Source organism: Epithele typhae (assembly GCF_022376455.1).
Source record: "Epithele typhae strain CBS 203.58 chromosome Unknown BXZ73scaffold_221, whole genome shotgun sequence".
Taxonomy (NCBI): Eukaryota; Fungi; Basidiomycota; class Agaricomycetes; order Polyporales; family Epitheliaceae; genus Epithele; species Epithele typhae.
The window spans coordinates 8,559-34,426 of NW_025954412.1; the positions used below are offsets into that span (position 1 = coordinate 8,559).

The 25,868-nt window shown below is 59.1% G+C and overlaps 4 protein-coding genes across 4 annotated transcripts; 3 read left to right on the plus strand and 1 right to left on the minus strand.

Moving 5' to 3' along the window:
- Positions 1-412: 412 nt before the first annotated feature.
- BXZ73DRAFT_58716 (uncharacterized protein) lies at positions 413-610 on the plus strand (the record flags this gene model as incomplete). Its single annotated transcript, XM_048021663.1, has 1 exon — positions 413-610. A coding segment is annotated over one exon (198 nt), but the record flags the coding sequence as incomplete, so codon positions are not given.
- Positions 611-5,097: 4,487 nt separating this feature from the next.
- BXZ73DRAFT_58714 (uncharacterized protein) lies at positions 5,098-6,618 on the plus strand (the record flags this gene model as incomplete). The annotated part of the gene is made up of 1 exon (XM_048021662.1): positions 5,098-6,618. The coding sequence occupies one exon, from the start codon at positions 5,098-5,100 to the stop codon at positions 6,616-6,618; it is 1,521 nt and encodes a 506-aa protein (XP_047870817.1).
- Positions 6,619-10,407: 3,789 nt separating this feature from the next.
- On the plus strand, positions 10,408-12,648 carry BXZ73DRAFT_109198 (uncharacterized protein; the record flags this gene model as incomplete). The annotated part of the gene is made up of 9 exons (XM_048017273.1): positions 10,408-10,575; positions 10,624-10,790; positions 10,843-11,580; positions 11,643-11,786; positions 11,843-12,121; positions 12,170-12,337; positions 12,387-12,489; positions 12,550-12,576; positions 12,628-12,648. 9 exons carry the CDS (start codon positions 10,408-10,410, stop codon positions 12,646-12,648), a joined length of 1,815 nt encoding a protein of 604 aa, XP_047870818.1.
- Positions 12,649-25,181: 12,533 nt separating this feature from the next.
- Positions 25,182-25,583, minus strand: BXZ73DRAFT_58723 (uncharacterized protein; the record flags this gene model as incomplete). The annotated part of the gene is made up of 1 exon (XM_048021664.1): positions 25,182-25,583. A coding segment is annotated over one exon (402 nt), but the record flags the coding sequence as incomplete, so codon positions are not given.
- Between the last annotated feature and the right edge of the window lie 285 nt (positions 25,584-25,868).

Below are 25,868 nucleotides of genomic sequence, written 5' to 3' on the forward strand. Positions count from 1 at the left end.
GCCGTGCCCATCCGGCAGCTGCTTGCATTATTGCCGGCTTGCACACGGACTTGTCCGCCGTCCGTCTCCTGCAACTTTGTCCGGGCTTCTCGCACAAGTGTCATGTACAGCGATTCGGTCATTCGTACGGTAGGGAGGAGCGCGGGCGTTCGATGAGAAAAATGCTGTGGGACGCGTCCGTGTCAATCCGGGAGGACGAGCACCGTGTTATGGGTTCCAGCTTGCCGTCTTCTCAACATTCGGTGTGGTGACGGCGGACGCTGCCTGGACGGAGGACGAGCGCAGCCTCGCAGAGCCTGGGATAGCGGTCAGCGACGAGAAATGTATCCATGCAGGCGACAATGTGCGGGAAGTGCGCTCCTCTCCGCACCCGCTGCTGACCGCGTCGTATGCCGGCAGGGACCAGTACACGGTCAACAGCTGCTTCATTTCTAACTCGTGGAGCAACACCTCCAAGGGCGCGTTCGCAGGCACATGTATTGGTTTTGTTCTTGTTTTTATTGTTGCGCTTGTCCGCCGCCTCCAGCGCGAGTACGAGTCACGACCACCAGCCGCGCGGAGGTTGCCCTGTGCAACGTTGAGTGCGCGCACCTCGGTCGGCGCCCTATAGAGCTCGATAGAGTCACTGGTAGCAGCATACACGGTGTGCGCCTACACGGCGATCACTGCGCGAGTGAGACTTTGCGATACAGAGGGAACGGGGGGAGGGGGCAACAGAATGACCGAGCTACAAACGACGTACCGCTGCTGCCTCAGCCGCGTGCACTCGACCTGGCCACCGCGTTCTCCTGGAGCGTCCGGAGGGGATTGAGCTGCTCCTCCGAGAGCGCCGCTGCCGCGTGGGGAACAAGCGGGCGGGCGCGTGCGGGGTGGCGGACGATACGGATGCCCTCACGCGCTCTAAGTACATGACCGTGCTTAGGTCACGGGCTCTTGAGCTGTTCAACCAAAATCGACCGGGCATTGAACGTATGGGGGCAGCGCGCCGCGCGCTTGTCACTGTAGCAAAGGATGGTAGTGGAAGCAGCGAGGCGGGATACTCTGGCGTCGCCGGTGCCAGACGCGTTGAGTCTCGATCACGTGGTACGACCCAAAGCAGCAGCAACGCGGCACGCCCAAGTGGTTGCGCGTTGTGGCTTCCTCGACGTGTTCTCTCATCCTACCATCCTCTCTCTCCAAAATGTTGCCCCTCCCCAGATGTGCCCTCACTCCAGATTTTCGGCATCTCCTCTTTCCTCAGCATCCCCACAGCATCCCCTCAGCAACACCCTCGACACACACTTTCTCGTCTACCGCTGGCCCTAGCAGAACCAATTCATTACCTCATGGGGTCCAGCATGTCTTCTGGTATGAATGTTCTTTCCTTCGGGAGCCCTTTTCCTGTGCACGCGAAGTACATGCTCACTCCACAACCACGTCCCGTCTCAAGCACGTCTGTCTTCGGAGTATATGGTGGGTATATGCGCGCCAATCTGGAGCCTTCTGCTGGGCCGTCGACTGCTACGATGTTCTTGATACGTCACGACTTCTCTCGTCTCCAGCTCCTGGATCATGGCGCTCTCTCCGTCATGGACCGTCAGTTAGATGGGCTCGTTCAACGGCTTTTGGCGCATGCACCCATCTCCCCCTCCCATTCACAGAGATCGTGCGCGTGTGGAAGGAGTACCACCTCAAGCCGCGCACGCGCTTCAACACGCCCGTCACGTCCGTCGCGGACGTCAAGACGAACCCGGAGCGGTCGCAGTCCAGGTGGATCGTCAACGGCGGCGTGGACAGCGAGTTCGACGCGATGGTGTGCACCATCGGGACGCGCGGGAAGCCACTGCGGATCGAGATCCCGGAGACCCCGGATTCGAACCAGAACATGAACGGCACGGACGCGTCGGACGACGAGAAGAAGGAGGGCGACCAGGACGAGGTTCGAGGGCGCCGTCGTGCACTTGTCCGAGCTCGACGACGCGGACCTCGACGGGAAGCAGCTCATCGTCATCGGGAGCGGGGCGAGCGGTGTCGAGGCGGTGGAGACCGCGCGGGCGAAGGGCGCGACGGCCTCGTGCGCGACAACAAGGTGCGCTGCTCGTCTGTGCTGGGCGCATACAGCCACTGATGTCGCGCAGTGAATCATCCCGCGGAACATCGTGGTCGACATGCTCATCTCGGCGCAGCCGTTCGGGCGCGAGATGCCGCTGTTGTTCTTGTGGAGTGGTTCATCGCGTGCTGGAGCTACCGTGGGGCGTCCGAGCTTGTGCCCGTGAGGCTCGACATGTTCAAGAGCACGCCTGGCCCGTCGTCAACGACGAGTTTATCGGGCATGTCAGGGCCGGGCAATGCGAGTACGTCCGGTGCGACATCGAGCGTCTGACGTGCAACGGTGTGCGAGTCAAGGTGGGCGGGCGAAAAGAGAAGCCAGGCGAAGGGAAGGAGCCCCGAGAGGCGCGTTTCCTGGCTTCCTCCACATTCGGTTTCGAATGTGGTCAGATCCATTTTAGGTTCAAGGAGACGTGGTCGTGTTCGCCACTGGACTCAAGAAGCCGGAAGTCGACTTCTTCAAGGACAACCTCTTCCCCGAGAGCTACGACCAGCCGAACCTGTATCTGCAGGACTTCTCGACGGAGGACTGGTCTGTCCTGATGGAACCGACTTATGCCCCATTTCCAGAAGGTAAGAGAGCATTTTATCGATTCCAGGAGCTCGGTCTGATCGAGGCAACCACAGAAACACGCCGAGTCTGACGGGAGTAACTCTGCAAAGAAGGCCAACTAGACGTAGGGCGAGGGCGAGTCTACTTTCTTACATTCTCAAGCTCGACTAACATGTTCTTTACTAGGTGCTTCTTGGAGTCTCTTATCGTGCTTCAAGAAGCACGCTATACACGGGTCCTCGCCCAGAGGACTACGGTCGGATCCACTTGCCCCGTTACTCGTAGCGCAGACTGATACCAGGGCGGCGATGCGTGTATTCCGTGTTCTGTATCCCGCATGCAGCATCAATAGAAGTGTAATAACCCGCATTATACGAGCTTTATAGTCCTATTAGAGCGCGCTTCTGCACGATTATGAACGTTTTCGGCGTGTATCTACACGATTCTGCACGATTACGTGCGCATCCGTGCGATTCCCCGCGATTTGCGAAAAACTTTCAAATCCTGAAACACGTCCGGAGCCACGTGTAGAAACGTTCAAAAGCTTTCAAATGCGCACGCACGTTTTTGAAAGTTTCTAAAAGTTGTAGGGTTTCACTGGGGGTCAGGAGCTTCCGGGGACCGGGACCTGGGTGCTCGGGTGTTGGGGTGTTTCGCATCGGGACCTTTGACGGACACAAGCACGTAGTAGTATAGTTTGGTGACATAATGGGATGCTTAGGCTGTGAGATGCTACCTTTCCGGTTCACAGCGCTATTTGAGACCAAATGTGCTCGACTGAGAAACCGCAGTTGCATCAAGTATTGCACTATTACATAGTAAATACTGGGTGTGTAAAGTTTAAATAAGCACCTCGGGCGCGGGAAAGTGGACGCGTGCGAGGTAGATGCGTTGAGTGTGGCGAAGTGAACATGTCGGTCGCGGTGAGATGGACGTGTTGAGCACAATGAGACGGCGTCGAGCGCAGCGAAGTAGACGCACAAAGAACGACAAGACAGACGCGTTGAGCGCGGCGAGGTAGACACGTCGAGTGTGGCGAGGTGGGCGCGTGGAGCGCGGTGAGACTCCAGGCGCGGCGAGACGGACACGTTGAGCGTGGCGAAGTAGACAGCGAGGTGCCAGGCAACGAGGTCTGTGTACAGAAGGTGATTCCCACGGCAAGCGCAGGCCGCGTGTGCGCCGTCGGCGTTGCCAGCGCACGCGTCTTTTCTTGTTTTCCCCCACTTCGCTACTCCTCTCGGCGCCCCTGCTGTCTTGACTTCCCAGTCGCTATCGCCCTCAGCCACGCTTTTCTCGGCAGCCTCTCCCACGACCTTCTCATTCACGACCTCTCCGCCATTTCTATGCACCCCCTTCGCTGTCTTTAAAATCCATTTCCTTTCGACTCTCGAGCTTTGTCTTCACCCCGATTCTCACCACTTCCATAGCGCTCCGCACACACTATTCGATCACGGAGACTGAAAGCGTCTCGCACGCCACTCGGGGGACGACACAAATGCATGGCACGACGTGCATGCTTTGGCGCTGCGGCGGCCGACACGGTGAGTTTTTCCCCCTTCTGATGCTCTGCTGCCGCGTTCCCAGCCCGCATTGTCGTCCGACGCGCAATTTGCTTGAAGCCCCAGCCCAAGTCCATGCGGGTGGCACTACACACTCGCCCGACACCATCCTCCCTGTTCGACGACGATACGCAGCTGCGTTCTTTTCGTACGTAAGTACAATTTCTACTTGTTTGCTCTTGTATTGCGCCTGTATATTCATGGGCAAGCCCCGCGATCCCCTCCGTCCCAGTCTGTGTCTGCTTGCGTCCGCATACGACAACATCACGGCGCTCGTAAGGTACGTCTCCTCCCGCTCGTCTCCCTCTCCCCCGCTGACAGTCTTTGATAGATGAGAACTCGTAGCCTTGCTCGCTCCTCCCGTGAGCTACCGTTGCGCGTTACGCCTGGTTAGGCCCGCAACAGTGAAGATGTGCGCCCAGTCTCTCATCGTCATGGTCATATCCATACGGCGTTGGAGGCCATACCCAACATGAGCACGAGCCCGGGGAGCGCGACTACGCGCGCAACAACGCGTGCGCACCGCCGGGCCCGAAGCAGTCACAGATGGCCTGCAGGTGCGGGTCCACGGCCATCGGGTGCTCAGGCGCGACGTGGAGATGGAGCTTGGGGCGCGAAGAACGCGTTGCCGGTGAGTGGGGTTCTGTTTGGGTGCGGGCGGAGGGTGCGGGCGATGCGGTGCATGGAGCCGCGCTACGCTTGAACGTCGTGCGGGTCGTAGCTGTCAGGGCCAGGGAGAGGTGTCGTGGGCTGGGGGTGCGGAGATCGCTGGGCGCAATGGAGCTGGGTAGGAGGGTGTTTCGTCACCTCGGGAGTGTTGTAGGCGACCAGTAGTACATGCTGTTTTGCCCGTCAAATCAATATATTTTATGCCTGTCCAATGAATGTGCGATATGGATGACCAGACCCCAGGATTTGCACTGGTGCAAACGTACTCGCGACTGCTCCAGAGTACTCTGGAGAGGGTGCTCGGAGCTACTCCAGAGCACTCGGGGAGCTGGCGCCAAGACTCCAGAGCACGCGCGAGCCGCCCGCCGAGCTCCGAGATGCTCCATAAAAGGGTACTTGTCTCAGGCTGCTCCGGCTACTCTCGAGACCCCGTTGCACTCTGGAGACAAGGTGTTTTTGCCTGATGATGGCGCTCAAGTGGCAGAATGTACCCGGTTTCTTCCCGGATCGTTTGATCGTCCTCCACGAAATCCGGCCGAGAAGATCAAAAGTGGCTACAAAGCCTGGGAGTTCCTCATGTACGTCTTCGGTCTCGGTCCCTGTCTCCTCTACGCTTCCCCTCTTCCCCTTCAATACTTCGTGAACTTCTGTCGACTCGTCCGTGCCATCCGGATTACGCTAGCATACAGCATCCGTGAGGACGACCTCCTTGAAGCACACAGCCACTTCATGCAATTCACCACCGAGTTCGAGGAGCTGTACTACAATCGTCGTGCCGATCGTCTCCACTTTGTGCGGCAAAGCATCCATGCCTTATCTCATATTTGCCCAGAAGTTCAGCGGCTTGGCCCGCAAGCGTGCTACACACAGTGGGTCATGGAGCGTGCCATTGGCTCCCTGACACAGGAGCTTCGGAACCATTCTAATCCCTACGCCAACCTCTCTGAACGTTTTGTTCGAAGAGCCCTGATCAACGCGCTCAAGGCTATGTTCCCAGAGCTCGAGCACACAAAATACAAGTCCGGAGAATACCCTCGGGGCGCCGAAGAGGTCGGGTCTGGTTACGTGCTCCTCCGGGCAGTCGATGCGAAGGAGCGCACAATTCGTGCTGAAGAGGGAAATGCACTCCGGGAATACCTCAAGGAACACGATCCTCCCAACAAGGCGCTCTACGAAGATGCGCCCGCGTTCCGTGTGGCACGCTGGGCAAGACTCCTTCTACCAAATGGCCAGATTGCAAGATCATATTGGAAGGAGGGTGGCAAGACAAAGCCTAAACTCCGTGTCTCCCGTAATGTGAAGGTAAGCGGGGTTGTGGCTCTAATATATACAGGCATGCTAACTAGCTTGGCAGATCGTACTCAACGGAGAGATACGATACGGGGAAGTGCAGTACTCAAAATTGGAAACCGGAAGCAAGGCGTCGCCATGCTATCACTCTGGAGTCTGCCGGAGCCGACACTGCTCAAACTATCTTGCAAGACCATCTACTCTTCCCTTCCTGGTGGTGATGACGGACTCGTGGTTGTTCCGGTGCATTGTATCAAGTCGGTCGTGGCGATGATTCCCCATCCGGAGCATATTCCCTCTGTTGAGGGACATATTGTCACTCGAGACGTAGATGTGACTGGCCGGTGGTGCGTCGTCGAGAAGCCCGGACTGGAAGTAGCACACTACGCAGGGAGGGATGAAGATATATTCGCAGACGATGAAGCGGGAGAGGGGGAGCTGGGAGGAGAGAGGGAATAACTAGTATTTGATACTGTAGTACGCCATGCCGCACGGTGTGGAGGTTTCGTGGGCGCGCGCGTCGGCGGCTCCAGATGATTGGACGCGCGGAGTCCGGACGCGCTGGCCAGTCTCCCATTCATCTACTACCACCTGCGTACCATCCTGTTCTCGCCCACATCGTTTCTCATGCACGGGCCATCCATCCTATCTTGTCTCTTGTGATTGGAGAACATGCTCACTGAGCACGACGCAGGACGATGAAGAGCAGGAGCTGAACTCGTTCCGGCAACCCACCACCACCCTCCGCCCAACCTCCGCCTCTCCTCCCGCATCCGCCCCCGCGATCCCGGACGAGCTCACCGACCGCCTTAACGCGTTCGCCAAACAGCTCGAAGGTCTGGGAGGAGAACGGGAAGGTATGTTCATTCGCCCGCGACTTGTCTCCGCGCAATTCGAACCTAGCGCGCTCGACGCATACACCCACTCCCTGCTTCACACAGATCTATATCAAGGACGTCAAAAGCTCCAATGGCACTTTCATTAACGGCGAGCAGCTGAGCGCAGAAGGCCTCGAGTCGGAGCCGTTCGAGCTCAAGACTGACGACATCGTCGTATGTAGCCTCCCTCCCGCGCTGTGATGCGCTTCCCCCACCCCGTGTCTCACGCTCGCCGACTTCTCCCGTCCCTCCGTCCCCTCTCCCGCAGGAATTCGGCATCGACATCGTCGGCGAAGACAACAAAACTATCGTCCACCACAAGGTCGCTGCCCGCGTAGTATGCGTCTTCACCGAGCTCGACGCGCAGGCCGCACAGCGCGCCGAGGTGCAAGCCCAGCAACAGGGTGCGCAAGGCTATATGGGTGGCATGCCCAACCAACCCGGCGCCAGCAACAGCCCCTTCAACTTCGGCAACGGTCAGGGCAGTTCGAACGGGGCCGGGCCAAAGCGACGGCCAACATTACAGCCTCAAGGCCTCGTCGGCATGGGCGGCATGGGCGGTGGGAACGTCCGCGTCCCCGGCAAGAGTGGTTTGATCCAAGGGGAGCTGCAGAAGAGCAGGGAGACCGGTGCGGAGCTCCACTCGCTCAGCAGCGGTCTCGCCGAGATCCACGATACCCTCGGTGGCAGCTTGGTACGTTTTCTCGTTAACGCCGCCGATCGTCCGCTTATCGAACACCTAGCCTTCTAACCTCCAGCCATATCCTCCAACACTGCCGCCAGTCATGCCAGCGCAGGTCGCTCGCGCTGCGGAAGAGGCCCATCAACGGCCGGCATCAGAACCCTCGAGCACCATGTCCGAGGCCACGAAGATGGCGATGATTTCGCATCGGACAACAACGACACCCGAAGCATCTCGACGGTCACCCCTCATGAACTCGAGCGCGTCGACGAGGAGGATGAAGAGCAAATCGCGGCTGAGGAAGAGGAAGAGCAGCGGAGGAGTCGCGACGAGCTCGGCCGCCCGCGGACACCGGCATGGGCATGACCGAGGACGACGAAGAGCAGGAGCCGAACTCGTTCCGGCAACCCGCCACCACCCTCCGCCCGACCTCCGCCTCTCCTCCCGCATCCGCCCCCACGATCCCGGACGAGCTCACTGACCGCCTCAACGCGCTCGCCAAACAGCTCGAGATGGCGCTTGAGCTCTCGCGCTCACTCGGAGCCCAGCACGCTACCGCGCAGTTTATGATCTCCGTCCTCGAGTCCAAGGTCGCGTCACTCGAGAACCTCGTCCAAATGCAAGTTCAGTCTCAGGTCGAGGTTACCGAACAGCTCGTCCAAGCGTCTGAGTCCGCCCGCGCCGCCCCGCAAGAACCCACCGTCCCCGTCGCCGCAGTCGAGGAGGCGAGGAAGGAGGAGCGCGAGTCGCTCACCTCGATGTGGAAGAAGAACGTCGAGGGCAAGTGGAGCGGCGTGCACAAGGACTGGACGGAGGAGCGGGAGCACCTCCGGCGAGTCAGGGACGAGTGGGAGAGCTGGATGTGCACGGCCGAGGAGACGGTCTCCACCGCCGCGACGAAGGTCGAGAACGGTCTCATGTCCCTGATGTCCTTTCAGGCGCACCAGCAACAGAAGTTTATGAACGGCAACACGAAGCCCCATTCCAGCGGCACCAACGCGACAACGGACGCACGGCTGCCTCCCTCTGCTAAAGCATGTGTGAGTCCCGACGCACCCTTCCCTGCAAGACATTGTGTTCCCAGGCACGGAGGCAGACGATGGCCCCCGCCTACTCCGCTGTCCCTCTGTCCGCACGCGCACGAGTACACGCTCGAGTGTATCAACTTTAGGCGGTGAAGCGGAACATGGTGGTGGGAACATCCGCATCCCTAGCAAGAGTGGTATTACTTTCAACTAAGGTATGTCTCCGTTCGCTCGGTTACGAGATGGCGTACTTACACGTCTTGCAGCATATCGACCTCGTAGGATGATTCAACAACAACCTCGAGGCCCACTTCCTCGGAGAACGTCTCGTCTCGTCTGGCTTGTCCTCGAGCCGCCCTGCGGCATACTGCAGCGCTCGGGCAGCGGCGCCGAGCCTTCCTGCGCGCGCGAGCCCAAGGAAAAACTCGAAGAGCGCGAGCGCGGGTTGCGAGCTCAGGTGACGGCGCGGCCCTGGTGCGGACGACACTGTCCTGCGCGAGATGGAAGGAAGTAACACGGAGCTTGAGGAAGAGCTCAAGAACGTACGCGGGCTGCTCGAGAACACGGACGAGCTGGAGCGCATGCGGGAGTTCGCCGAAGAGTTCCGCGGCGACCTCGATATCGCGGTCGCTCGAAGCCCAGCACATTCCAGCGGCGATCCCATCACCCCTACCAGCCCTCGCTCCCTCTCCACTGAGTCCACTCGCCCCCGGAACCGGAGGAAACGCGCTGCATCGCCGTGAGGACGCACCCATCATTCTCATTCTCGCCAACCAACGACGGCGCCGACCACTTGGTCTCTCTCGATGCCACAAGCAGCGAGTCTTCATTCCCTGGTCCACAACTGATTATTATGGGACCGCCTCCCTCCGCCAACGCCTCCGCAAGTCTCGATGCACGCTTTTCCCTCCAGCTCGAGGTCTACCGGCTGCGGCGCGACATGGAGTGGCTCGACGACCGCGAAACAACGGCGCCAACTTTCACCTAGTCTTTCTCGATGCTACAAGCAGCAAGTCATCAATGCGTCAATCCCCGGTCCACGATGACGATCGCCATGGGACCGCCTCCCTTTGCCAAAGTCTGCGTGAGTCCCGACTCACCTTTCCCTGGTGCCTTCCTTCGACTAACATATCCTGCTCATCGCGCAGCTCACCTTCATCGACGTGGCCAGAAAGGAGGCCTTCCACCTCCTCTGCGCGACGGACGACATCCGGGACTGGCCCTGGTGGGCACGCAAGTTCATGAACGACCCTGAGCGCACGCGCAGACCTCCGCGGCCCCGCCCCACCTCGATCTAGGACACGTCACAACAGCGACATGCATACTACCATCCGCAGTCATCGCGGAGCACTTGCCCTTGTCGTAGGATCCAGCCTCTGTAAGCTGCCGTCACGTTCTCCGTTCCCCAACACTGACTAGCGCGTTGTCATAGCCATCGGCGGCAGAGCTTGTTTGAGGCTTGAAACAGACCTGGGATGGATTGGTGATTAATTGATTGCGGTGGGTTAAAAGGGCGACTCGAGCGACAGACGACGGTACGTTCCACATCCTTGCATATCTGTTCCCCGTTTTCATCACCTTCTCTCGACGCTCGCCTCTCCTTACCTAACTTCGCTTTCGCCCGCTCTAAATCGCCCCTCTCTCAACGCTTCCACCTTCAACTATGGACCCGAACCCCCCGTTCACCCCCATTAATCACCACCCTACCGACATATTTGACGAGGGCGACAGCACTAGCACATTGGTTCAGCCGCTTCCACCCCCAACAAGGACCACGGCCCATCCACACCGCGGATACTACATAGATGATCTCGATCGTCGTCTTGAACAGGTTTGTCACTTTTCTTACCATTATCTGTCTAAGCTAACTCGTGTGCAGGACTTCTCGTCCTCCCCCTTCAGCTCTAGCCCGGGCTTCTCCCGGTACGGCTCTCAATTTGGCCCGCGCTATCGCGCCTTTCAAGAAACGCGTGACGATCTGCGTAGCGCGCACTCCGACCTGCAGAACAACTTTGCTCGGGTACAAGCGGAGCTGGAGGCTGAACGGTGAGTACTCGTTTTCCCAACTGAATGAATCGTCCTGATTTCCTAGCTATAGAGCCATTCGTTCCGCGCTTGCACAAGCGTTGGCCAACAGCGCGGGCAACGCAGCCGGGCCGCCCGGAGGCAATGTCGCCCGATCGCGCCCGAAGAAAACTGACTACCCCAACATCCACTACTGGTTCCATCACGAGTATCTTGCGCAGGAGAGGGCCAAGCGTCAAGCCAGGACCATCACCGATCCTGCTCAAGATCTCACTGAAGACATCGACGACGGCACCCCGAAGCCCGGAAAGCGAGGTCCTACTCGTGCAGCACATGGCTACAACGACACCTTCCAGTGGCTTGAAGACGAAACTGGAAAGCCCGTGAGTGGAGCTTACTGTACCCTTATTCGAGCCCGTTCTCGCGCGATCTGGGAACGTCTGCTTGAGGACAGCCGTGCGCCTGCAAAATGGGGTCGCGCTCCAACGGATGTCCGCACGGAGTACATCGAGGAGATGGAGGGGGCGTTTCCAGAGCTGGGATACTGCGAGGCTCACTATAAAGCCATCCTTGTCACGACGATGGGGTATCCCGCGTTCATCAGGGGACGCAAGGCGGCCCTTGCCAACGGCAGCAATGGCGGCGGCGGTGGCGACAATGACGGTGATCATCCCGGCTCGCGCGCTGGTGTGAAGAGGCGTTCTCCTGCAGGCCTTTCGACAACCTCGCACAAGAAGGTCCGGAACTCTCCTCCATCGCCGTCGCCTCCTTCTACGCCCACCTCATCGTCGCTCATGTTACCAGATGAAGTGTGAGTGTTGTCAAACTGCAAGGTGTACGATTTTCGCCTAAGCTAATTGTACATCTGACTAGTTCCGATCTCATGGGGAACGGCTATACACTCAGTACCCCGCCATCGCCTGTGATTGGTAATGAAGATGGTTCCCCGCCCACGACGACGCTCCCCACCCACGCCAACCCAACTGACCGCCCGCGAGTCCAAATTCGAAATGCGTTGTAGGTTTATCTCCTCCCCTCTGTGCTCGTAACCTGACCTCACTCCCCATTGCTAGTACCAACTATCTAGAGCAGCAGGCTCTTGCTGCCGCATCGCAGAAGTCCGCGCTCCCGGAATCCCAAGTACCCACTGTTTCCCATTCTGATGCTGTCGGGAGCATGGAGCCAGCCTCCGCCTCCGCGACATCCACTCCTTCCTCACCGGTTCAGAGCCCTGGGTCCACGGATATGGATGTCACAATTGCGCCCACGCAAGATGGCCGAGCCCCCCTCCATCTTCTCGCTGCTGCTGTCGGTGAAGTTGCCTCTGGTCACCCCTCAACTCCTCCCCCTCTGTGCGTAGTTTATCCTTTGCGTGTTCGCCATTACTCAACATACCCCAGTGAGAGTTCCCCCACTGTGCCGGTGGCTGCCATGTCGACAGCGCCAGTGCAAGGACCCGAATTGCCTGCGGACACGGCGGATGCTAACTCCACGACACTTCTCGGCCAGAAGAAGCCGAAGCCACAGCCGAAACGCTTCGCCGTCAAAGACGGTTGTATGACTGTGCGGTATGTGCTCTCGCTTTTCACGCCTGTTATCCACTCATTTGTGAATCAGGAGCATCTGCGGCAGGCACTGGCTGAAGGACCATCCCGACGGCAGTGTCCCGGAATTCAACAAACACTGGAAGGTGGTCAAGACGACGCCAAACCTCGTCAAGGTTTGTTTCAGCCTTTTGTTGTACGACTGCACTGTACTAATGTGATCCTCCGGAATACAGCAGTATGAGGAAGAGCGGCAAGCCTACGTATGTACTATTCACTATACTCTCATATATACTTCTGACGACCTTGATTAGCTCAACATCAAGGCAAAGTAACTACACCATGCCCCTCTGGTAACATTCACACTTGCACTTGTCGTCTTGCGCGCACGCCATGCTGACTATTATCCTTTCGCAGCTTCCCACAAGCGCGCTGCATCGGGCGACCGTAGAATTAGATTACATTCGTTTTTAATCCGTTTGGAATAGATGTGCATCTGTTTTTTATCCGTTCGGAATAGATCTGTGTTCGTTGTTCATTCGATTGGAACAGATTGTCATTCATTGTGCATCCGATTGGAACAGACTGGCATTAGGTCACGTTCGACAGGGATTTGACAACAATTAGATTTGATTCGCCCGGGATCAGAAAGCATTCGCCTGGGATACGGGATCATTCGATTGTATCCGACAGTATTCAACCCGCGATCTAATGGATATCTAATGATATTCGCCTCACCGAATGAAATCTAATGGTCAGATTTCATTCGCTCCGATTCGATTTCATTAGACGGCTTTCCGGCTGGGCCTAAGGTTGCCTACACCATGACCTTGCAATCAATTTCGGCAGAACCCCTCGAAACTGGTTTTCAGGAGTGTATTTTCGCATATCACACTGTGGGAAGGCCCCAGAGTTGGTGGAAAATCCAGACTTTTTCGCAGAAAACGGATACCTGCCCGCGCGGGTGAGGCCGCATCCTCGCGCGCTCACGAACTGAGCATATAGCTCAATACGAACATCTCATGCACCCCACGCGCGCCATGAATCACCCTTGGAGGGGCGCATGATCGTCTACTATCATCATCATATCATCGACTACAGCTTTCTGTCTAAGCTACTAGCGTCTGTAGTAAATACATCATATCCTGTATGCGGCCACAAAATGCGATCGAATGTCATATCAAAGACGAATGAATATCAGCTGCTACCGTTCCGCCATCATCATTTGTCGCTCAGACAATAGACGGCCTGTCCCTATCTGGCAGAGTCGCGCGCTATCGGGCGCTACCGTAAAAAAACGCCTTTTGCTGATGTGTTTGGTGAGTTTGAGGAAGGACCGGGACGGCAGGGACTTGTCCACAGTTTGCATCGCCGCGCGGCGCTTCGTCGACTGCAACGCCTTCGTCGCCTTCTCCTTGAGGTGGTCGCGAAACACCTGCTTCGTCTTTGACGAACTGACGGGTAGGGGCTCGTGAAGGGAGGGAGGGAGGTGTTTTTTAGGTGACGCGCAGCCCCCAGCTGCTTCTTTTGCCGCCTCGTCGGCGAGCTCGTTGCCCTCGATATTGACGTGGCCGGGAACCCACCGTAGCGTAAGGCGAAGTGACGGGTGTCGCCCTCGTAGTGCTTTCCAATCCGCGTGAAAAATGTCGTGCAAGCACTTCCCCACACCAGAGTCAGACTTGAGGGAGGACTCGACCGTCCCCTTCGCGTCGAGTGCGATCGACGCATGCTTCTCGTGGTGACAGACCTGGCGGAGTAGGGCGAGAGCGAGGATGGTGCGTCGTGTCTTGACGGGGGCGCTACCCCTGATCCATTCTCCTTCGTGCTCAAGTGCTCACCTTTCCCATGCTGCATCACATCTGTCACACTCCTACTCTATCCGACTTCCTGAGTCTCATGCTCAAGTCTCATGCCCATGTGAGCTCACTCTTTCTTGTTTACTGTTGCCGAAGAGGAACAATGAGGCTATGGAAATCAAGCCAGGCACTCCAATTCCACCGGTCTGGCTTGTGTTGAGGCGAGATCTGGCTCCCACTTGGGATGGCAGATCGCAATTTGGCGGGCGATCGCCTATTCAAACTATGCAGCTAGGTTCTTAGATCCGAGGGTGTGCAGTTAGACGTCCTCAGCGCAGCAAGCAGGGTTGAAGCACACATCACAGGTGGGGGAAGCAAGTCGGTGGCGGACAGCGGAAACAAGACGGGGCGGCGGGGCGGCGAGTATACAGCGCCGGCCGCATGCAGCCCCGTGTGCAGAGGGGACGCGCGTGAGAGCGCCAAAGGTTCAAGTGGGAGGAGGAGGAGGGAGTGCGTGGATATCCTCGACGCGTCGTAGGCGTCGACAAGACAGCAAGGCGTGGTAGAGGGCGGCGGCGGGCGCCCGTGGTCCATTAGGGCGTTCTCCTTACCGCATCACAACATGATGGCAGGCGGAGCGGGGGATTCACACAGACAGCTCGAGGTACACAGTTGAAAACTCTGGCCACATAGACGCACTTACCTATCGTGGGTGTGATGGGCGCTGCCTGCCTGGCGGGCAACAGAGACAGGCCAAGGACAGAACGGGGGGTCGGACACATCAACTCACCGGCGTAATGGCACGGGACTCCGAATACACACGGCAAAAAGACGTACTCACCTGCAAAGAGGTGCTGAAGAGCTCACCTTTATGCGGCCCCGACAGAAGACGACCTTTATGACGGATGGAAGAGAGACGAGCACGGAGGACGCGCGCAGTGCCGAGGTCGACTCATAATACGCGTTGTGCAGGAGGCAGGTGGAACGGGACCAAGGGACCATACGCGCAGCCACGTCTGCGTGCCGCTCGAAGCCGCCGGGCCGTGATCTAGCTGCGTCGCGTGACCAGTGACACTGACCAGCGAGCGCCCGTCCCCCGGCCCTGTCCCTCGTCGTCCAGCCTCGTCGCTGGGCGTGACGGCTCTACGAGATCGGTGGGCGTACGCCGGACAGCGGGGGTTGGGCCTGGGCCCGGCAGAGCCGGGCGCGGACGCGGAGCGGAGCGAGCCGCCGGGTGGGCGGGATCGCTCGCGCCGCAATTTGGTGATGTCCGGCGAGAGCCCATGGCACGTGCGAAATATTTCAATAGGCAGCTAATACGAACAAATATGCGAGCGAAAGGGAGTGGTGGGTGGGTGCGAGAAGACGATGGATGGTACGTAGGGGGAGAGAGAGAAGGCGCGCGGACAGACGGGCAGACGGCACGGGAAATTTGCTTGAGGCCTAGGCGCCCAGAGCTCGGCCGGACGCTGGGGACCGGCCTCGCAGGCTCGGCCGGCACCTGCATAGATACCAAACCAACGCCCCTCGTACCAAACCATCCGGCCTCCACAACCACTACCTCACCGACGCACCCGCGCCCCGTCCCCCACGCAACGCTCGCTTCAAGAGGCAGTCATCACGGTCTCCCCGGAAGAGGTGCATCTCGTCAAGTTGTCTTCTCGCCCGCCTGAAACTCACCACTGACTACGATCTCGCGTGGCCACCCTCCCGCAGCGCGAGCTGCGCGGTGTCCATAAGGACGTGCCCCGAGATCGCGAAAGGTCCTGGTTTTGAGCTCATGGTCCCTGTTATGGCCTGCTCCACCGCCTGTCTGGTTACGAGCTTCGGGGCGCACCCGCTACGGACGCCCAGCATACGATCGCCCGCCACCCTACCTTTATATACTGTTCCCGCACCTACCGTCACACTACGCGATTGCCTCCTGGATCCTCCCCGTCGTCTCTCCTGCCCGTCTCCCCGCTACCGCGAGCCTCTCCGAGGTCAAGCGCGTCCTCTAATCCGATCCCGACTTCCTGCTCGTCTCCGACTCGCCCGACCTCCGCGCTCCCGCGCTCCGCGACCGTAACAGTCCCTGCTAATGCTGCGCAGTATCCCGTCTGCTTGTGGTACTCGGAGCTGGAGCCTCGTCTTCTCGGTTTTATGGAAGGGTGGGGCAGCTTCATCGGCATGTTGTGCTCGCTCGCTCTCCGGGTCGTCGCACTTGCCGCCACCGATATGGGGGCCGTTCAGCTCATCGGCGCCGGGACCCGGGGAGGACGTTGAGCCACATTCCAAGACTCCTGCTCGCCCCTTGGAGGAACCGCGCACGCGCAGACAGCAGACCCCGAGCGGCCCTGTCACTGGGCTCCCCCACCCGCCCTCCGGCTCGGGGCTCCATTGTGAGTGTGGCTGCTGCTGGGCGAGCGGGGCAGGGTTACAGTCTCGTCCCAGAGCTGGATCTTGAACGTGGCAGAGAGCAGTGACGAGCCCTCCGAGTCCCGGTAGTCGTTGAACCCGTTGTCGTTGGACACGAGCCCCGGTACGCCCGACGGGCTTATCGGGCCCCTCGCACTTGTTCTGACGACACCCGCGTCGAACAACACGCACCGTCGAGGCTCCATGCGCCTTACGCGAGTCGGGGAGCTGCCCTGGGTGAATGTGGGCGTGTACAGGGGGGGGCGAATTTCAAGCTACTCCCGAATGTCATGAAATGCCGCAAGCTGAAGCAGTCTACCTGAGACCACAAGTACGTACAACCTTCCCACTCCCGAGGCCGAGCTCCACCCTCCAATGCGCACGCGCTCGGAGTGTCTATCCCATTGCTCCGCGCATTGGTGACCACGCTCAATCCGCCCCATAGCAGTTCAGCCTGCTCAGTGCCGCCGCACAGTGCGAGCTTGGTTTTGTTGTCACTTTGTAAGTGCTTAGACCCGTTAGCTTTTTGTCTCCACCAGAGAGACGCCAACATTGAGTTCGGGTCACCCCGAACAGTGCAGCTCATACGACTTCCAACACCGAGTCCCGCACTACTCTTCCCAACCATCCTCGCTCTCATCGCACGGATCAGGCGCGCACACGACACGACCGCGGGTCAAGTCGCGCTTGTGTGGCTACCCCTGCAAGACCCTGACGTCATCCCCATTCCCGGGTTGATCAAGGCTGCAGTATGTCACTCTGGGCGTCGGACGGACATGCACCAGCCTCCAGCGAGGCGTCGCGACGGTGGCATATTGTTCAACGCCCTCATCGCGCCTAGGACATGAGGGATACGTCAATCGCAGCTGGCGCCCCCAGCTCCTCCCATCCGCGCCAACAGCTCGCGGTGGACCCACCGCGACGGAGGGCCAGCGGCTCTTCAGACTACCCCGGTCTCCGAAGCCCCTAGCTCCACCTGCTGGACCCAGCGCTCTCGATCCCGTCCTGCTGGGACCGCCGCGGTTCTTTCCTCCAAACAAGCAAGCCTCACTCTCGCCTTCTTTCCCAATCCCCCCATAGGCACCGACACTGACCTATTCGCGCCTGCCCGCTTTTCATCAGATATGTGGCTGCCCAGTCGTGGCAGTTCGTCTACTGTGGCATTGTCTCCCGCCTCCCCGTAGTCGCGTAGGTCTCCTAGCCCGCTCTAGCTCTCAGTTGGCACGGTCTGTTTCATCCAGACGGGTTACCCTCGCTCATGCTGACCACCTCTCCTGCCCTCCCAGCCAACCTGTAGCGGACTATTGCACGGCAAAACCCGGACTCCGGCGAGAACACCTCGAGAACGGTACGTCTCCGTCCCCAGCGGCTAACCGCAGCAAGCAGAACCTCGCGCTGACCGCGTGTCTCGTCTGACAAGCGTCCCAATCCTGGACGTCCAGCACCAAGTGGTCACACTCCTGAGGACTGAATTCTCGTCGGCTACACGCTCAGGGAGTTCCTCTCTGTGCGTCCTCTCTCTTAACGACCTTTTTTCGACGCTCACACGGTCCGTCTCGCATGTCATGTGCCTCTCGGACTCCGCTATTAGCACGCGCGATACGGCACTCTTCATGTCCGTCCACCACCCGCTGGGCCAACGACATCGGCCCCCACGACGACGTTCCGGGAAGCCCCCCACGCCCGGCGCTGCGTCATCACATCGGCGCGCGGGCGAGGAGGGGCGAGGCGTGCTCACTTTCCGGCTGGAGCAGGTTGAGCGGCCACGGGCCGCGTTGCAGGGATCCGGCGCGTCGCCGCAGCAACGACCAGGGCATCGCCTCTCCCTCTCTACCCCTCGCGAAGCATCACGCAGCGGCCCATTAAAAGGCCAAACGCGCTGACCTTTGTGCTGTGCGGAAGGCGAGGTGCGCGCGGCAGGTGCAGGCGCCGCTATGTTGGTCTCCGTCCACTTTTACTATGTGTTGAAGCGTACTATTTATATTCAAATACAATCCTGCCTTGGCCGAGCCTGTGCGCGAGAGCAACCGGTGGGGACCAGTGCGACGACGGTGCCGCATCCAACGGGGCAGGTGCATCTTCTGTGAAGATGAGAAAAACCCCATTTTATGTCGCACACGTTCCTACTTCGGGGAGTCACACTTAGCACGACTCTGCATGGGTGAAACCCCCACTTCACTTGCCCGTGGAGGATGTGGTGAATAGATAAAAAAAGAGGTGAATACTACCACATAAAAGACAACCCAGAGTGGGTATTTTGTCAACTTAACGGAAGCCGGTAAGCCGTGCCTTCGCCTACTTTGAGTCCAAGTATGTCCCACTTTAGCACATGTTTGGGAGTTGGCATTTTCGCATCTTCTGGGGCACACAGTGGATGTTCTGAAAACATGATCGGGTGATGCTCGAACGGTTGGGGAAGCTTGCACTCACCACAGCCCCCGTGAAGAGCAAAAATACTTTCTTATATGGTCGCAAAAAACCCCGAACAGTGCCTAGACAGCTTCAAAGAACCCCTGAAAGGTCCTGGGCCCGATATGGGCGCCGTGCGGGCGAAGCGGTGGGCAGGCGGTGGGCGGGCGGGGATGCACCGGTCGGCCACCTGTCGGCCTAGGTTTCCCGAGGCCCTGGGCCCAATATGGGCGCCGTGCGGGCTTCAATAGGTTTCCTCAGTGTGATAGAATGCGAGGCCGTCGTCACCAATGGTTTGTGGAAGAACGGGCGAAGCGGTGGGCAGGCGGTGGGCGGGCGGGGATGCACCGGTCGGCCACCTGTCGGCCTAGGTTTCCCGAGGCCCTGGGCCTTGTATGTGGAATGTGCTGGCTTCAATGGGTTCCCTAGGTGCGACACAATAACACTGGGCATCGACGGCAACGAGTTCGCCAACGAGCACCCAAAACTCACTGTGAGAGGCGACTCCAGCCGCGTCGCAGCCCTCCCTCTCTGTCTCCGGAAGTGTCTCCCCGCTTGCGCATCCGCCCTCCGCACCGCCCACGTGGCCACACTACAAACGAGGGTCTCGGAGCACTGGGGCGCATCACCCCGCAGCGCTCGACTCAAACCCATTGACTCCACCCTTCCCTCGAAGCACTCATCGCCCCGCTCACGCGCAAGCATTCCCGCCTCCTCATTCAACTCCGCACCGGCCACGCCCCACTATTTGCGCATCTCCACCGCATCTATCGCGCTGAGACCGACATCTGTCCAGCCTGCGGTGCCGGTGTGGAGACAGTCATCCACTTCCTCCTGCACTGCACGGCGTACTCTCGGGAGCGTGTGCAACATATCCACCTAAAGCTTGGCGGCAAGGGCGGTGGCAAGCTGAGCTACCTCCTCTCCCACCCAGATGCGCTTCCCCACCTCTTCGCGTACGTCGACGCCACCGACCATTTCGGGGGTCAGTCATGATAAAGGACGACCTTAACTTGGCTTTCGAAATAAAGCCATGAGAGAAAACCATTTGGAAAGCAATCAGTCATGATAAGATAACGAGAGACACTTCAATGGATGTGAATGTCAATAAATGATACATACATGATAGGAAATCACTGACTCAAGCCAGAAATGCCCGAAGACCTCAAAGAAAGAGTGATATGCAAGGCGTGAGGACAAGTGGACACAATGTATAGATGGCAACCCTTTTTTTTTTTTTTTTTTTTTTTTTTTTTGTCTTCCTCGTTTAACGCCCTCGAGGGCGAAGCCCTATGGTAGGCGTAACATACATGGTCTAGTTCTACTTGAACCGGGCTCACGAAACTGGGGGGATGGGGTATCAACGACACAAGTGCCCTAGGGGCGATGGATGCAGGGGCAGTACCTGCGATAGCCTAGTGTGGGCCCAGTGCGGAGGGCGGCCGTTTGAGATGTGGTAGAGTATGTGGGCGTATTATGTACAGTAGAGAAATGGGACAGATGGAGGCTTGGGGCATAGGGGCATAGATAGTATCGAGATGGAAGAATATTGAGAGATGAGCGGAGAGAGAGACTGGGAGGGGCATAGGAAACGGGGGAGCGGAGGGAGGGGAGGAGCTCGACGACGCGCACACCTTCGGAAGAGATGATGGCAGGGTACCTTACCGCGCGAGACCGGTGAGATCAGTGTCACCGCGCCTCCTCCTTCTTTTTATCCGCCTCGAGCGCGTCGGCCAGGGAGTCCGGTGGAGCGAGGGACCCGAAGACCGAGCGGAGGCGCTCGGTTTCCTCCAGGTATCCGAAAAGGGGGATGAGGCCTTCCGGAGTACCAAGTAGTTTCTTGAGGGTCCGGCCGTTACGCCCTAGCGGGCCAAAGTGGGCGGCACGGCACGGTTCGAATGCACGGCACTCCAAGAGGAAATGCCGGACGGACTCGTCCGCCTCAGTGCATACGGGACACGCGGCGCCGCCCTTGCGGGTGATGGTAGTGAGGTGTTTGCGGAGCGCGACATGTCCGGTGCGTAACTGGAAGAGAGCGACTGCGTGGCGGCGTGGGAGGTGTTCAATGAGTTTGATGAAGGATCGCGATGGCAGTGACTTGTCGACGGCCTGCATAGCTACTCCCCGCTTGGTCGCCCTCCACGCCTTCTTGGCCTTTTCTTTGAGATGGTCCCGGAAGATTTGCTTTGTCTTCGACGAGCTGACGGGAAGGGGGTCGCGGAGAGATGGCGGGAGTTGGTTCTTGGGTGAGGAGCGGCCCCCTGCCGCTTCCTTTGCCGCCTCGTCGGCGAGCTCATTGCCCGGGATGTTGACATGGCCCGGTACCCACCGCAGGGTGAGACGGAGTGTGGGGTGTCTCTTTCGGAGTGTTCTCCAGTCAGCGTGGAAGATATCGTGGAGGTATTTGCCAGCGCCTGAGTCAGATTTGAGGGAGGACTCGACGGTACCCTTCGCGTCGAGGGCGATGGACGCACGTTTCTCGTGACGACAGACTTGGCGGATGAGGGCTAGGGCGAGGATGGTGCCGACTGCCTCTGCTTCGGGGACAGTGTGGGTATGCGATGGGCCGAGGAAGTAGCGGAGGGTGCGCGGCCGTTTGCCCGGGATGATCAGTACTGCGGCTGCTCCGACACCACCCTCCACTTCCGAGCCATCGGAGTACACCCGGATGCCCAAGCGTGTGGCCCAGCGTTCTTCGTCCCTCTCGGCCTCCTCCTTCGACGCTTTGACGCAGATCCTGTGCTGAGCCCGCCATCGTGGGTGGTGGCGAACCGGGCGGATGGTTTCCATGGTGTCCCTGCCTGGAAGGTAGTTAGTGTACGCGTCGAAGAGCTCGTAGAGGGGTGATCTATGGCGTTTAGTGTAGCGGCTTGTAGCTAGTCTAACAGGGGTGTAAAGGGGGTGCGTGGGTGGGAGTGTACGTAAGCGCACTGCAGCGCGGTGGCAGAACATGTCAGCGAGAAGAGGAAAGGGGAGGATGTCCATGTGAGCTTCCATGGCCGCCGTTGGGGTCGACCGCAGGCCTCCCGTCATCAGGAGTAGAAAACGGCGGTGTATCTTGCCGAGCTCCTCTGCCATGCCCACGGAGCCGTGTCGTGTCGACTTCCATTCCACCGCTCTGATGGGAGTGAACCAGACGTCGAGGGCGTAGAGGAGCGCAGGGAGGACCGTGCAGAGATATAGCTGACGCATCATCTTTGGTGTAAAGCCATACCTGGCCTTGGCCATCCGACGAAAGAGGTTGAGGAGTGCGGCGCCCTTGGCGACAACCATTGCGAGGTGGAAGGAGAAGGACAGGCGAGGGTCGAGGAGGACGCCTAGGAAGCGGTGGTGTGTAGCGGCTGGAATGAGAAGGTCGTCCCGGCGGAGGCGGCCACGTCGAAGCCGGAGTGGTGGCCCCACACCTGCTCCGTTACGACGCGTGAAGTTGAGGACCCCGAATTTATCGACAGAGAACTCCGAGTTGTGATCGCGGGACCACTCGAAGCCACCTCCCACCCTGGTCATCACCTCATCGAGCTTGTCGTGTGCTCCCTCCCCGTCCTCGCCCTCAAAGTCATCCCCCTCGGCTAGCACGTAGACGTCATCCATGCAGCCAGGGGACAGCTCCCGGTTGTCGATGATTGCAGTGTCGACTAGATCGGAGTTGTAGAAGATGTAGAAGATCACCGATCCAGAGCAGCCCTGGTCGATGCCGCTTTCGATGGGGAAGGGGTCGGATGCGAAGTCGTCAAAGACCATAGTGGTAGTGCGGCCTGCCAGCTTCACCCGCAGCCACTCGACGTATTCATCTGGAACTCCACGCATCCGCATGTTGTGGTAAAGGCGGTCCGGAGAAGCTGCTGGGTATGCCGACGTGATGTCCAAAAAGAGCGCAGAGATGACCTTGCCGCGTCGCCACGCATCTTTCACTGTCTTCGTGAGCAAGTGGAGTGAGTCAGATGTTGTTCTCCCTGGCCTGCCGCCGAACTGGTAGTTTGCGACGAGTCCCCGTGTCTCCGCCTCGTAGCGCAGGATGTCGGCAACACATTTTGTGAGGAGTTTTGAGATGCAGTTGAGGAGAGCGATTGGGCGCCAGGCCTTCGGCATGGCGTAGTCAGGTTTGCCCGGTTTCTTCAGGACAACCGTGGTCGACTCGCGCCAGCGTTGGGGGTAGTAGTTGAGGTCGAAAGTTGCCTGGAAGAGTGGGAGGAGAAAGGGGATCAGTGCGTCCGCGCAGTTCTTGTACACCTCGTTCGGGATGCCGTCCGGTCCTGCCGCCTTGTACGAGTGTGTGGAGTCGATAGCGTGGCGGAGTTGTTCCCGGGTGATTGGTTGGTACTTGAACTTGGGGGGTGGGTAGGGCTTGGGGGGAGACGATGGCGCCGCCGGGGGTAGGAAGAAAGTTTTGTGGAAGGCTGCCGCCTTCTCCTCGTTCGTGTGAAGCATGCATGGGGTGCCGTCGGCTGCCGTGGATTTGAGTGACGGGACGCGTGGTGCGCTTCCATCTGTGTCACCCTTGCGCAGGTAACGGTTAGCGATCCAGATGGTGTCTGCGTCTATACCGCTAATCCACGACGTCCAGTGTTCTCGCTTCGCCCTGCGGATTTGGTCCGTGTAGCGGTTTCTGAACCGATGGTACTCCACCGTCGCGGGGTGGCACGCCTCACTCCGGTGCTTGTGGGCCTTGCGCGAGAGGCGCTCCTTCTCCTTCCTCATCTCCTCCAGCTCCTTCGACCACCAGCGCCGAACGTAGGGCTGCTCCCTAGTGAGGGGGACGCACTCTTCAATGACTGTCGAGATGGTGTCAAGGACGTCGTCTAGTGCTGCCTCGAAGTCCGCTGGTGATGTGATTGGGCCTGGTGGTCGGAGCTGTCCGAGTCGTTCCCGCAGCCCGCTCTCGAACTCCGGCCAGATGACATCCCGGAAGTTTCGGCGTGGCGGTCTCTCGACTATGGTCAGCGGGATGTCGAAGGTTGAGACAATGGGGTAGTGGTCAGTCTTAGGTGGACGCAGCCGGGGGATGACTTCGCAGGAGAGCAAGACGTTGAGGAGGTCGTCCGAGCAGAATACGTTGTCCGGCCGAGTGTGGTTTTTGGTGCGCGATGCTTCGAGTGTCGGCACCCCCTGTGGGAGTGCCTGAACCATTCCTACGTCTGCGACCACCCTGAGAAGAGTTTCCGCACGCTCCAGCGCATGTGGGGTAAAGAGGTGCCGGTTACGTTCGTCGTCCCACTGCGGGTGGTGCCTGTTGAAGTCGCCGAGCCAGATGAACGAATGTGTGCGCTTGTCCCCCGACCTCTGGACCTCGCGGGCGATTTTGGTGACGACGTGGCGGGCTGCCCGGATGGCGGAGTCCGACTGCTGTGAGACATAGAGATTAAAGAGGTGAGTCACCCGGTCGCCTGTTGCGATTGAGATGGCCGAGACGTCAGCATGAGCGACAGGGAGGCGGGTCCAAGTGTTGGTAGAGAGGCGCTGATTGACGAGGATGAGAGACCGCATGCGCGCCGAGTTTTTGGGGTCGGGAACAGCCGGGTATTCGACTGTCCATTTGTTCACGACTGACGTCCTTCCTGGAGAGATGAGATAAGGTTCTTGGAGGGCGATGATGTCGTAGTCGGCAATCTTGGGGGAGCTTAGCAGTTCAGTTTGTGCGTCGATTGCTTTGTTGACATTGAGTTGGAGGATGCGGAGTTGGCGGATCGTGGGGGGTGCTGGTTGAGTTGTACCGTTCATGGGGATAGGGGTTGGTCGGAGGGTGTCGGCTGTTCGCGTCGGAAGTCTAGGTCGGCGTGGTCCACCTCCACCTGGTCCGTCAATCTCGTCTGCCAGAGGCGGCGCCTTTCCTGTTGGGACGGGCGCGAGGCACCTCCTTTCTCCATGGCCGGTTGAATCGCCTCCTGCCAGAGCGACGGGGATGGCCGCTTGCCATGTGTAAAAGATCGACTGAGCTCCCAGGAGGAAGGGTCATGGGTCACGAAGAAACGGTATCCCGACCCGACCTTGCGCTCGTAGAGTCTGTCCGCCCGTCCCCTGTACTCTGGGCAGACTCGGTCCCATGCCACATGATTCCCGCCGCAGTTTACGCACTTCCACTTCGTCATATCCATCTTATGCGGGCAGCTGTCCGTCGCATGCAATTCCGAGGCACAGCGGCCACACGAGTCCGCAGGTTTGCCACAGTTGCGCGCAAGGTGCCCATAGGTATGGCACTTGTGGCATCGGAGCGGTTCTTCTGAGAGCTTCCGCACTCTGCTCCGCCTGCCTGCTACCACGAACTCCGCAATGGCAGAATTTGCGGCGGCCGCTGACGAGAACACCACCCGCATCATCGCGATTGTCTGTCCTTCCCAACGCTTCTCTGGGGCTTTCATCCACGCCGCCGACGCAATGCTCCCTCGTGTGAGCCCGTTCTCGTCCTCTAGCCCCCGCAACGCCTCCTCGTCGTTTGGATCAAATTCGGTGGACACTCCTCCCACCACCAATGGGTATGTGCGTTGCACCACCGATGCCCCCATCTGCAGCTCCTGCGCGAAAGGCCCGGAGCAGACCTCCCGGATCCATCGCGCAGCCTCTCCAGTGGAGGTCATCACGACCACGTCTCCCCTTTCTTGAATCGTTACTGCCGTGAACTTTACGGCGATCTCTGGTGGGGGCACGATCCCCTTTCTCGCCAACCCCTCCATCGCGGCTCCTGCACGCGCAATAATCTCCACCTCCCTCGTCTTCGCCCCTCCCGACTTGGGCACCACAAGCCCCCGGACCATGATCTGTCGGTCCATGACGGACGCCCCGTCGCGTGCCGCCGAGAGAGCAGGGGGGAGCGGTACGGCCGCCGCTGGGGCTGACCCAACGCCGGAGTGTGAGGTTCTAGGACTGTACGCACCTGACTGCAGCGACGGCCATTCCGCCGCTGCCGCCGTCCCTTTCCCCTGCGACAGAGTCTCCCGCACTTCCTTGAGCTTCGTCGT